This window comes from Physeter macrocephalus, chromosome 2 (assembly GCF_002837175.3).
Source record: "Physeter macrocephalus isolate SW-GA chromosome 2, ASM283717v5, whole genome shotgun sequence".
NCBI lineage: Eukaryota > Metazoa > Chordata > Mammalia > Artiodactyla > Physeteridae > Physeter > Physeter macrocephalus.
The window spans coordinates 101,548,812-101,562,525 of NC_041215.1; the positions used below are offsets into that span (position 1 = coordinate 101,548,812).

The 13,714-nt window shown below is 34.0% G+C and overlaps 2 protein-coding genes across 6 annotated transcripts in view; one reads left to right on the plus strand and one right to left on the minus strand.

Moving 5' to 3' along the window:
• Positions 1 to 13,714, plus strand: part of MARS2 (methionyl-tRNA synthetase 2, mitochondrial) — a 129,925-nt gene that overhangs the window by 64,840 nt on the left and 51,371 nt on the right. The window contains exon 5 of one of the 5 annotated variants that reach the window (XR_003677279.2): positions 1,366 to 1,423. The exons of the other annotated variants lie outside the window; for them this stretch is intronic. The gene's annotated coding sequence lies outside the window, so the exon portion shown is untranslated. Of the gene's footprint in view, positions 1 to 1,365; positions 1,424 to 13,714 lie in introns of those variants that run through there. 5 annotated transcript variants of the gene reach the window in all.
• BOLL (boule homolog, RNA binding protein) overlaps positions 1 to 13,714 on the minus strand; it is a 68,520-nt gene that overhangs the window by 38,433 nt on the left and 16,373 nt on the right. Inside the window, exons 7-9 of the mRNA XM_024124643.1 lie at positions 9,480 to 9,551; positions 4,960 to 5,007; positions 4,035 to 4,163 (exon numbers count right to left, since the gene is read on the minus strand). Coding sequence (XP_023980411.1) covers positions 4,035 to 4,163; positions 4,960 to 5,007; positions 9,480 to 9,551 — 249 coding nt within the window. The remainder of the gene's footprint in view (positions 1 to 4,034; positions 4,164 to 4,959; positions 5,008 to 9,479; positions 9,552 to 13,714) is intronic.

Sequence of the window (13,714 nt, forward strand, 5' to 3'; positions counted from 1 at the left end):
TGAGGGGAGAATGGGTAGTGAGGCAGTGGAAATACTAAATGTAGATTAATTTTTCAAGCTTGGCTTTGAAAGGTAGAAGAGAATTAAGGCATTGGTGGGGGTGTGTCAAAGGATAGTAATTATCTCCTACCAGGTGCTAGGCACTATACAAAGAACTTTCTGTATACAACAACTCTAATCTTTGCATCAGTCTTGCAAAATAGATTTTCTGGATGTCTTTATGTTATTAATGTGGATATTACAAAACCAACCCTGTGAAGAGTTAAGTGATTACTCAAAGAAACACACTACTAAGTGGTGAAGCTCTGAACCAATGGAGAGAAAATGTCTTAAAATACATGAGAAAAGGAGAATAGTGGAATGAGGTCTCTGAGGAAGAGGGAAGTTATAGTATCCAGAGCAAAGAGGCACAAATAACCTTGGGCGAGAAAGGTTACTAAACAAATATAAGAAGCTGAGGATGGGTTATGAGTCAGGTAAGTTTGTATGTTGGGGACTGGAAGCCGAGTTGGTTTCCACAAAGTAGTTTCTATTTACTTTGCAAAGTAGAAGGCACTATATTCTAAGAGTGAAGGGGGAAATAGCTATTGAAATAAGTGAGAAATAATGTTAATTCATTTTTATATTTTAGGGAATCTAACTATCAAACTCATAAGAACAAGCCCTGTGTTTTTTAATTTTAGGGAAAAAACACTTAAAATATAAACCACCCCACCCTATTTATTAATTTATATATTAGACTTATATCTTCTATCAGAAACAATATAAAAATAAAAATATGCTTATATCATTTTGTATGGAAATATCATAAAATTAATGGTATAAGTTATAAGCTAATAATAGAAGCAATATTTCCAGAAAAGTCTTATTAGATTCCACTAAATAGTGAAATATAACCTGATAAGTTACCTGATGTCAGGAATTAAGAATATGGTTCAGTGCCAAAAGTAGATTATGGCTAAAAACCTAATGTAAAAGCATTCTTACCTCACTGTGCCCCTCCTTGAAAACCAGAAAACAACAAAAAGAACAAAAGATAGATTTTTAAAATGCCATTATCAAGTAAACGAGGAAGTGTCCACGATCCTGAATTACAATGTAGAATGTCTGCCAAATGCTATGCAATTTGGACCAATATAATGGAGAATTCTGAAGCCTGAGGAAGGTTATAATTTCCCTGAAGGTAAATGTTCTGAAAGGCCTATTCAAAGATTCTTTAGAGTCTCACGTGTAGGGGTGTGTCAGGCCAAGGCAGAAGGAGGAAAGATCTTCACAGAGATCCAATTTTACTTAATAGCAGGGGAGGCAGAATTGAAGGAGAAATTAGGTTTTCACTATTTTGTGGTCTACTACCTTGCATTATAGCTGAGGAACATTGCTGGAGGTGAAGCAGGGTGCAAGTGGAAAGTGAAGTAACAATTACTACACCCCATACAGAAAATCTACGAAAAAAGAGACTTTGCCAGGAGCCAAATGATCTCCAGAATGCTAATAACTGAGGGAAGAGCATCTCAAGCAGGAGACATAACAGACTTGGTGGTAGGCTGTTTAAGACAACAGCATGCTTCTCCTACCCTGTATTTCAAAAAATAGCTGGCATCATTTAAAGACATGTAAAGATATGAAGGAAAAGGAAGCAACCTAAGACTCTTCTCATCCTCTTCAACTCCATCAAGGGAAAAGCAAAAAGGGGAAAAAAAGAAAAAGATGAGAAATCACCCCAGAAAATAGTAGAGCAGTTCAGATAAATATAATTCTTTTGATCTTAAAGAAATTGTAATAACATGAACTCTAAAAAGAGCTCCAAAAATATTTTAAGCCAACAGACAACATTTACAGGCAATGATGTAAGCAAAGCAGCAGAGTTTGGGATAAAAAAGATAAAAATAAAATAGAGATGAAATCTTCATTAGTCATAATAAAAAGTAGACTAAACACAATGAAAAATATAGTCATAATTGTCTTGAAAAAGCATATAAAACAACATTAAAAACCACTATGATAAATTACCTCAGAGATGACGGATATGAAAGACAAAAAAGAGATCTAACATATGCATAAATGGTGTTCCTGAAGAAGAAGAAACACAACTGGAATAAAAAATTTTTTTTTCAAAGTTCTAACAGGAAAAAAGAAACTGAAATAAAAACTAGCCTGAGAATCAAAGGAGCAAACTGTGTCCCAGGAAAAATATTATAAAGACTGATAGGGCTTCCCTGGTGGAGCAGTGGTTAGGAATCCGCCTGCCAATGCAGGGGACATGGGTTCGAGCCCTGGTCCGGGAGGATCCCACATGCCGCAGAGCAGCTAAGCCCGTGCGCCACAGCTGCTGAGCCTGTGCTCTAGAGCCCGTGAGCCACAACTACTGAGCCTGCGTGCCACAACTACTGAAGCCCATGCGCCTGGGGCCTGTGCTCTGCAACAGAAGCCACCGCAATGAGAAGCCCATGCACTGCGATGAAGAGTGGCCCCTGCTCGCTGCAACTAGAGAAAGGCCCTCGTGCAGCAATGAAGACCCAACGCAGCCAAAAATAAATAAATAAATAAAATTTTTTTTTTGAAAAAAAAGACTGATAAATTCCAAGACATATCCTGGTGAAGTGATTTCAAGTTAAGACAGACTTTTCAGGCACGCAGGAAGAAAAAGCAAATTACGTATAAGGGGGAAAGTCAGGCTGGTTTCAAACTTCTTTATAGCTATACTGAACATCAGAAAAGAGTAGACTAGAAGTTCTAAGAGAAAAAAGTGTTGTTATGGGTTGAACTGTGTTCTCTTAAAACTTATGTGTTGATGTCCTAACCCCCAGTATGTCAGAGTATGACCTTATTTGGAGAAAGGGTCTTGACAGAGGTGAGCAAATTAAAGTATGGTCATTAGGGTGGAAATTAATACAGTATGACTGGTATCCTTATAAAAATGGGAAACTTGGACATAGAAACAGGAAAGATAATGTGAAGACACAGGGAGACAGTGGTCATCTACAAGCCAAGAAGAAAGGCCTGGAATAGATCCTTCCCTCACAGTCCTCAGATGGAACCAATTCTTCCAACACCTTGATTTTGGACTTCTAGGCTCCAGAACTGTGAGAAAATACATTTCTATTTTTTAAGCCATCCAGTTCATGTACTTTGTTCCAGCAGCCTTAGCAAACTTATACAAGTATGATGCAGCTATTTTATAGCTAGTCTTAATTTCTTTCAGACTTACAGACAACAAACATGTTGAACAAACAAGGATGTACAAACTCAGAGAGTAGTATATAGCACATATAAGCCTTCTTTAACAAAGACTGCTTGTAGATTCAGTCAAGCAAGTGATAAATGGAGGGTGAGATGAAGAATGGAGATATCATAGTAAAAGTATTGATAGTAAACATTAAGATCCAAAATTGTGGAAATTATTGTTCCAGAAAAATTATGTTATAAACCTTAGCAATAATAATAATAATTAGAAAAATACACTCAAATTGGGAGGTGGATATTCATAGATACCCAATAGGTACCCAGTCTTTCACAACATATTTAAAACATACCATGTACAGTTGCTGGCATATAGATGATGAGGTTATTAGTAATGGTTTGCAAATATAATTTAAACACATGGAAGATAATATTTACAGTTTACAGTTATAAAATAAATTTGATTTACATTTTTGAAGGAAGAATTTTTTAAAGATTATTTTCTTCTTTGACTTCATTTTTATACACTTTTAATTGACAGACTGTTAGTAACAATACAGATTGACAGGCAAAGCAGAAGGAGAAGCATTTATCTTACTCTTTCAAGGGGACTGAGTCAGGGAATAGCCTAGTAGAGTGAACGGATTTGAGAAATGGTTCAGAATTAGTTAGTGAAGAAGTCTAAGATGAAGCATTCTTAGATATAAAAAAGGGGAAGAGATGTGAATAAATCAAAGAAAACATAAGATGTTCAACTTCAATGAGGGTCTTGAATAAATATTTTTAGAAAAGAAAAAGAAATAAGTGTTAAGAGGAAGTGGTTATAGATAACTTACTTTGAGACTAACACATACCTCTGGAACTGAAGCTTCCATGAGAGACAGCGGAGGAGGAACATATCCACCATCCTGTGCAATTTCCACTGGTTGATAAATAACCTCAGAAGGTTGCAGGTATAAGAATGGAGCAGAAGAGGCAGGAGACTAAAACACAAAACCATACTTCTAATTAAAATCGGATTAGTTATTTCAATAAAACCAAATGACTTACCCAACACACGAGAGAAATATTGGTTTCACATTTTCCTAAAGTTGTTTTTCAGGGACAGCACAGAAGTATCTTAGCAACAAACTAGGAACTCTGGGTTGTTATAAATTCCAATTGTGTAGATGTTATTAATAACTTTATCACTTATAAGTACTAAAAATTTCTTAGCACTTTAGAACCTCATATATAAATTAAGATAATCATTAAGATCATAATTAAAGGTTGTAATAATATAACCTATAGTATTTAAATTGTCATAAACATCTATTCTCAGCTTTCCGACTTCCCATGGAAATGGGACGTATCATTAAACAATCTTTTTGGTGGTACACTATTTGTTATCAAAAGTTGGGAGATGGAATACTTATTTAGGAGCATAAATGAAACAAGCAAAATCTGAAGTAAAGCTAGAAAAATGCTAAATTTTCTAATAATACTAATAGTAAAAAGAAGTAAATGTTCATTTCAGTTTACATAGCGCTCACTTATTTATGAAATGCTTTCACTTACATGATCTCATTTGACCATCACAAAAATCATGTGAGAAAACTTTCAACGGTATAGTATCATGACTTCCACTTTGCAAATGAGGAAGCTGAGAAATATAGTGATTAAATGAATTGCCAAAGGTATCACAGTTAATAAATACAAGAGGAAGGTCTCAAATCTAGTTCTCCTGACTTAAATATTCAGGCAGTCTTCACAAAAAAAATGAAAAAAATTAATATTTACCTGAGGAACACCCCACTGCCACTGACCTGGTAGACACTGTGCAGGGGCCTAAAATGAAAAAAAAAAAAAACCCACCCAGATTATAAACAAGGGTTAAAACTGAATATCTACATGCAAAAGTATGAAGCTGGACCCCTACACCTCAAACCATATACAAAAATTAACTCAAAATGGAACAAAGATCTAAACGTAAGAGCTAAAACTATAAAACTCTTATAAGAAAACATAGGTGCAAATCTTTGTGACTTTGAACCAGGTAATTAAAAAAATTATGACCTCAAAAGCACAAGCAACAAAAGAAAAAAAGGATAAACTGGATTTCATCAACCTGAAAAACTTCTGTGCTGCAGAAGACACCATCAAGGAGGTGAAAATAAACCCACAATATTGGAGAAAATATTTACAAATTATAAGAAACTTATAAGATTATAAGAATCTGATAAGAAACTTGTATCTACAATATACAAAGAACCCTTATAACTCAATAGTAAAAGGTAAGTAACCCAATATAAAAACTGGTAAAGGATATGAATAGACATTTTCTCAAAGAAGATAAACAAAAATGGCCAGTAAGCATATAAAAGATATTCAACATCATTAGCCTTGGGCTGTGGAAATCAAAACTACACTGTGATATCACTTCACATACACAAGGAGGGCTATAATCAAAAAGGTGGATAATAAGTGTTGGCAAGGATGTGGAGAAATTAGAACCCTCTAGAACCCTCATAAACTGCTGGTGGGAGTGTAAAATGGTGCAGCCTTTGGAAAGTATGAAACTTCCTTAAAAGGTTAAACACAGAGATACCACATGACTCAGCAATTCTACTCCTAGGTATAAGACCTTAGAGAAATGAAAACGTATGTCCACACAAAAATCTGTACACGAATGAATGTTCATAGCAGCATTATTTGTAAAAGCTGAAAAGTGGAAACAACCCAAATGTCCATCAACGTAAGAACAGATAAACAAAATGCGGTATATATCCAAATAATGTCCAGAACAGGCAAATCTATAAAGACAGAAAGTATATTACTGGTTGCCTAGGACTGGGAGGAGGGGGTAAGGGGAACGCCTACAAATGGGTAAGCTTTTTTTTTTTTTTTGGTGGTATGGTTGCATAGCTCTGTGAATTTAGTAAAAACCACTCTGTTGTACACTTTGAAAAGGTGAATTGTATGGTATGTGAATTATATCTAAATAAAGCTGTTATTTAAAAAAAAAGAGGGTCAAATTACTTACGGTACTTACTGTAAGATGATAATATAGAACATAGACTTTTTATTTCTTAAATTAGTTGTATTATTCCTTAATAATAAATGTTTTACTTTTAACTTATTCTCCACCTTTAAAAAGGCTTTTTAAAATTATTAAAGTAAAAAAACAGAAAAAAAGAAGATCCCATGAATCTACCGTCTAAACTGTTAAATTTTGTGCTGACCACATCAACTTCTAATAGATTACATCACTGTGTTATAATGATGACCAAGATAACGTGAGGTCTATGTTCTGTATACCATATTAAAAATGGCAGGATAATGTATAATCTCTTAAGAAAATATTTTAATATAAAATCTGAAATAAAATGACATATATGTAGATTTGTTAGATAAATAAAATCACTATCTACTTATGAAGTAAGAAATACAAAGGAGATAAATACTGATCGAACCAGGCATTATCCGATTTGACTAAAAAATTATTTTTTTGCTTGCTAAAGGATGCTGCTTATTTATTATTTTTTGTAAATTTTTAAATTTTTTTATTGGGGTATAGTTGTTTTACAATATTGTGTTAGTTTCTCCTGTACAGTGAAGTGAAGCAGAGTTCCCTGTGCTATACAGCAGGTTCTCACTATTTATCTATTTTATATTGACTAACAAAAATTGATAAAACTATCAATCCCAGAATTTGTAAAAAGAAAGAGCAAGGGAAGATATTATCAGAGTGGCAATTTTTAGGGCAGAATGATGATGAATAAATATATAACTGTAAAGAAATATGTGAAGTGAAATTATTTTTTACATTGTAAAATACTATGTTACAAATTGGTACAAAAATCTTTCCTGAGTATATCTAGGTAATATGCTTCCAGTTTTATAATTTGTGTCAAGTGGAAAACCAGAGCCAAAGTATAAAATTAAATTGTATTAGAGTTCTATTCAGAATACATCTATGTCATGTATGTATATATGTAATCAATTAATGAAGGAGGAGCTGGTCTCCATAAGGTGCAAGGAGAAAGAAAGCAACTTTAGTCTTTCTCATCCCTGGCACTTTAAAAGCATTGTGTTGAAGCTAGTGGTTACCAGTGGTGAGAGGGACAGGGGGAGGAGCAAAATAAAGGTAGGGGGTTAAAAGGTACAAACTACTATGTATAAAATAAATAAGCTATAAGGATATATTGTACAGTACAGGGAATATAGCCAATATTTTATGATAACTACAAATGAAGTATAATCTACAAAAATTTTGAATCACTATGTTGTACACCTGAAGCTAATATAATGTAAATCAACTATACTTCAACAACAAAAATAAACTTTTCAAAGGGTAAAACAAACAAACAAATAAAAACCACTGTGTTGAGCTGTTTTTCCTTGCCCCTGGATAAAAATTAGGATAGATCACTTTTTGGCGTGTGGCAGATTGCAAATGCTGACACTCTGGTTAGGTACTTTACTCTGTTCCTTTGGTGATCTCCCTGCTGAGAACTTCTGACTGCAATTCTAGACCTTGATTCTAGGAGTCTACTTCACACAGATTTTTTTCTCTCCTGGGGTCACCTTAAAGTTTTTTGGAAAGAGTCTCTTCTGTGAGGTTTGTATCTTGCTCTTGGGAAACATAAACCTTTGCTTGCTGTGAGACGTGCAGTACATTCCTACTGTAGCCTTCTTTTCTGGCTCTGCCTCCATAGACCACTCCAGCTTCTTCTTCAGGCTTTTTTTTAAAGAGAGGTCACGCCCAAGTGATACTATCTCACAAATTTCAGCGGACAAATATTAAACTCTCTTAGTCATTCTCTGAAGTCATCTTCACTTGGTTGAGGAGAATGGGAAATGCCATAGCACTCTAACAACTCTCTTGTTAAAAAAGCCTCATTACCAATCTCCCTTTTTAACCTCATCCTTTCACATGCTCCAGGTGGGCAATAAGCTAAGGGTCCCAAAACTGGTTTCACAACTTTTGACTTATCATGTTAAATGGCCTGGTACCTAATGTTGTCTTTGGGGCCTCTCAAAATTTTGAATTAGGAATAGTCACACTACATATATACTTTATTTATTTTTAATTTTGGCTGCGTTGGGCCGTTGTTGCTGCATCCGGGTTTTCTCTCGTTGCGGCAAGCGGGGGCTACTCTTCATTGCGGTGCGCGGGCTTCTCATTGCGGTGACTTTTCTTGTTGTGGAGCACAGGCTCTAGGTGCGCAGGCTTCAGTAGTTGCAGCACGCAGGCTCAGTAGTTGTGGTGCGTGGGCTCTAGAGTGCAGGCTCAGTAGTTGTGGCACTTGGGCTTAGTTGCTATGCGGCATGTGGGATCTTCCCAGACCAGGGATCGAACCCATATCCCCTGCATTGGCAGGCGGATTCTTAACCACTGCACCACCAGGAAAGTCCCTACATATATATTTTAAATAAATGCCATTAAGTTACTTTCATTTTTACTAAGTGAATAAAACACTTTAGATAATTTTATATTTAGCATAGTAACAGAATTTAAAAATAAGTGACCTCCCCCAAACCTAGTCTAACACTAAAAATAATTCCAGTAACCGTAACATTTCATGTGGGTCTATTTTAAAAGTTCAAAATGAAAAAAAACCCCAGAAATAAAGTCTCTTCCACTATTTCAAAGGTATAAAAGAATGCGATTTTATTTGTGAATGCTACAGACAAGAAGTTGGCAAACGTTTTCTGTAAAGGGCCAGAGGGTAAATGTTTTAAGCTTTGCAGGCCGTATATCTCTGTTGCAACTACTCAACTCTGCCACTGCAGCACAAAAGCAGCCACAGACAATATGTAAACAAATATGGCTGTGTTCCAATTACACTTTATCTACAAAACACCAAAATGGTCTGGCATTAGAGATCACTTACCCTCAATCTCCCACAAGAATTAATGAAAAGAGTGTTGGTTAAATAAAAGGGGCTGTCATAATATAAACCATAAAATATTACTTATTCTAATATATACTTATTAAACTGACATAATGGTCACAGTAGCATTAAACAAATATCAGCTTGTAGTCCAACATCTTTATCTTACTTTGGGAATTATTTCTATGCTAACCAGGGAAGCAAAACTGACCTCATTACATTTGATAAAAGGAAGTAAACAGTCCATCTTCTTGTATGACATTGTTTAGATCCCTCATAAAAAGAAAAAAATGCCACTGTTATCAATGCTTAACTACCTCTTTTTAATTACGAGAGTATTTGCATGAGAAAGATTAAAATGAAACTTACTCAAAAAAGGACTGAAAGTATCAAAGAAGATTTTCATTGTAATTTAATGTTTACCTGGTAGTGATATGCAGGTTGCTGATAAACGGGCTGAGCTACCATCACAGTGGAACTAGATATAGAACGTGACTATAAGAGGAAAGAAAAAGAAAAATTATTTTAGGCAAAATTCTTTAAAATAGTTTACAATGAAATTTATCTTGCATTGTCACCTAAACCCAGTCAACTTACGGTTTATGATTGGAAATGTCATTTTTCCACCTCTTATTGATATTATTACAACTCCACTTTAAGTCTATTAAAATTATCACAGTATTTCTACTTCCATGTGGTTTCATTTCCATAGTAATGCTAAAACAACCACCAGAAAAGTTGCTTTTAGTCCAAAGATTATGAAAATATAGTTCTAAGAGAATGTTTAGAGGAAAAATGGCAGCTGGACTTAAGGTGACACTGCCTATTTCCATTGTGGAGACCAGCAGTAGATAATGTTTACATAGCATTTAGAACTGAATGAATAATCATATCTGATTTTGCCACTAATTTCCCACTACTTATGAATAATCAACATCCTATTCCTTTGTTATACATTTAATTAAAGCAAATATATTATTTATTGAAGAATTTGTTAAATTCTATTTTATCATTTTGATATTTAAATGAGATAGTCATCCAACAAATTTACAGGTGATTTATTACGTCTTAAAAAAGTACATGTAACACTTGATTATTCAAATGGAGTAAACCCCAAAATAGGTTACTTATTTATTATTATTATTAAAAAAATTTGTTTAGTTTTGGCTGCGTTGGGTCTTCGTTGTTGCACGTGGGCTTTCTCTAGTTATGGCCAGCAGGGGACACTCTTCACTGCGGTGAGCGGGCTTCTTATTACAGTGGCTTCTCTAGAGCATGAGCTCTAGGCACGTGGGCTTCAGTAGGTGTGGCACGTGGGGTCAGTAGTTGTGGCTTGCGGGCTCTACAGCGCAGGGTCACTAGTTGTGGCGCACGGGCTTAGAGGCTCCGCAGCATGTGGGATCTTCCCAGACCAGGGCTTGAACCCCTGTCCCCTGCATCGGCAGGCGGATTCTTAACCACTGTGCCACCAGGGAAGTCCCAAAATAGGTTATTTAAAATCTGATCATTAAAAAAACAGGCAAATTGTATTACAAAATAGGTAAAATAGGCTTTAATGATAGCAATTAAAATTCAGTTTCTAACATGAGATCTAATTTGCATTGTTTTGTTTTAATGTTCACCCCTCCCCCCAAAACTGAAGAAAAATATCATAGTTTTGCATAATTTTCAGACTATCATGTGCTAATAAAATTGTACCACAGATTAACATTAGAAAATAATAATGTAATTTATTATATTAATACATTAAAGGAGGAAAAAATGATAATCTAAGCAGATACAGAAATTGCATTGTTAAAATTCAATATCCTTTCATGATAAAAACTCTTAGTAAACAGAATAAAAATAACTTCCTTAATTGACTTCGGGCAATAATTCTCAACCAGGTGCGACTTTGCCCCTGCCCCCCAGGAAACATTTGGTAATATTTTGGTTTTCATAAATGTAGGGAGGCTAGGATACTGCTAAAAATCCTGCAATGTACAGGACAGTCTCCCACAAAAAAGAATCAGTCATCTGGCCCAAAATGTCAATAGTGCTGAAGTGGAGAAACCTTGGTTAAGGTTAAGAGTATCTTAACATATATATGTAGGTTTTGGAAGATACTCATATAAAGCTTAATGGTGAGTTACTGAACTTATTTATTTTTTTAAGAACAAGTGTCATATAATTACTGTAGCAGAGACACTGCCAGTCAATAACTTGATGAGAAAAAATGAGAAACAGAAGAGCAGAAAGAAACAAAAGTATACTGAGTCCTAAATGATTGCCTATATGAGAGTTTGGCAGGGTTACTGATAAAATATCAACATTTACAAATCAAAAGCATTACTACACACCAGTCACAATCTATTAGGAAGTGTGATTAAAAAAATACACCATTCATAAAAGCAGCAAGAACTACAGAGTACCTAAGAATAAATCAAACAAAAGATATGCCAAACTTTTTTTTACAGAGAAAGAAAATTTTATTGACGGATGGAAACTCTAAATAATGTTTATGAATGGGAAAATTCAGTATTATGCCTAAATGTCCCAAGTTAATCTATATATTTAATGCAATTCTAACAAAAGCTAAGCCTCTTCACAGAGCTGAAAAAGCTGAATTATGAAATTTATATTTATAAAAGCAAAGACTTAAGGATAGATGAGGGACTCTTAAAGAACCGAGTAAGATTATGGCCCTATCAGATTTTAAGACTTATTATAAAGCAACAGGAATTAAAACAGAATTGGGCAGGGCAAACAAATACACCAATGGAACATAACAGAGAGCCCAGAAAGAGACTCCACACACAGAAACTCGGCATTTGACAGAGGATTTATTTCAAAACAGTGGAAGAGGATGGATTAGTCAATATGTAAACTGCAGATTTAAGATCTAGATGTGAAAAACAGCAACAGCATAGTATTTAAAAAAAAACACTAAAAGCTGAAACCATGAAACATTAATACATCTATCAACATTAAAACAAAAAACTCGTGTATGACAAAAAATACCGTAAAGTTAATGGACAAGCCACAAATTAAAACATATTTACAACCCATAGAACTCATATAATGAACTCAAGAAAAAGACAAACAATCCCAACAGAAAAAATGGGCAAAAGAAATGAAGAGGCAGCTCATAGAAGAAACTGAAATGGCAAATAAATATATGAAAATATGTTTACTCTTACCACTGACTAGGAAAGTGAAAGGTAAAACAAGATACCATTTCATAATAATATTGGCAAAAATACAAAAATCTAGTAAATTAAAGGACTGGCAGATTATGGAGAAATTGAAGCTCTCATAAACTGTTATCTAACCTTTATACTGGTACACTTTAGAAAGATATCTGGGAACATTTAGTCAAAGATGTGTATAGTCTATAAATGTGAAATTCTACTTCTACACATATGTCATAGCCTAGACCAATGTCGGAGAACACAAAAATCTTCCAGTGGTGCATGAGCATGAATAGGTTTAAGAGTACTAATTTTCAGATATTTCATATGGTCTCCTTTCTGATTTGATCTGTCTGTGAATGTATCTGTGTACAATGGATTCTTCTTTTCAAAACTCCCCTTTTACAATACTTTGCCCCTTCACTATGAAAGGCACACTCTCACTCATTCTGGATCTTGCTATAATGCTTTGTTCTGGAATGTAAACATTAACAGAGCATCAAACAAACAGACAATTCAAGAAGGCAATGCCCTTGAGAAACAGGAAAGAGCAAAGCAAAAAGTTTGTATAAGAAATATTAAGGGGGAGATGGTACCTTATTTCATATCCAGGGAACAAAATAAATTACAAGATGGTCACAGGGATACATATTAATTCATTTATTTGAACTTTAAAAATAGAGTCAGAATTTTCTAATAGAGAGTAAGTTTTATTTGATTGGCTAATTTTATTTGGTTGACTAGTTTTGTTAACTGAATTATAGAGCAGGCATTTTCCGTTCTTTTTTTCCTTTTTTTCTTGCGAGATATTTGACATATGACATTATCCTAGTTTCAGGTGTATAATATAATGACTATATATATATAAAGAATGAAATGATAACCACAATGAGTCTAGTTAACATCCATCACTACATGTAGGACATTTTCTAGTCTTAAATGAAATCTATAGCTACAGACTTTTATAAAATATATATCTAAAGCAAACCTACAATATATAATATGTCTAAACTATTTAAAATTATGGTAAATTTCAGATTTCAATTTAAAAATGAGAGTATTCATAATTTTTCAAAAAAATTTTAGAGGATATATAAGCAAAAACTTTGAAGGTCACTGTCCTAGACAAACTCTCACACGATACATACAAAATCTAGATGTTCAATGTAGTCTGCTTAAAAAAATTTTATACTCTGTTCATTATTTATTTACTGTTATGTAACTTGCAACTTTTCTAAATAGGGTAATGTATTATAATAAATAATTGTATTTATATTTATTTAATCAATACATTATAATCATAAATATATTAATTATATTTATAGAATTATATTCATACATATATATCTTTCACTCTCAGACCTACTAAATGTAGATCTGTAGGGGTTGGTTCTGCCCATTTTTTTTTTTTTTAACATCTTTATTGGAGTATAACTGTTTTACAATAGTGTGTTAGTTTCTCCTTTACAACAAAATGAATCAGTTATA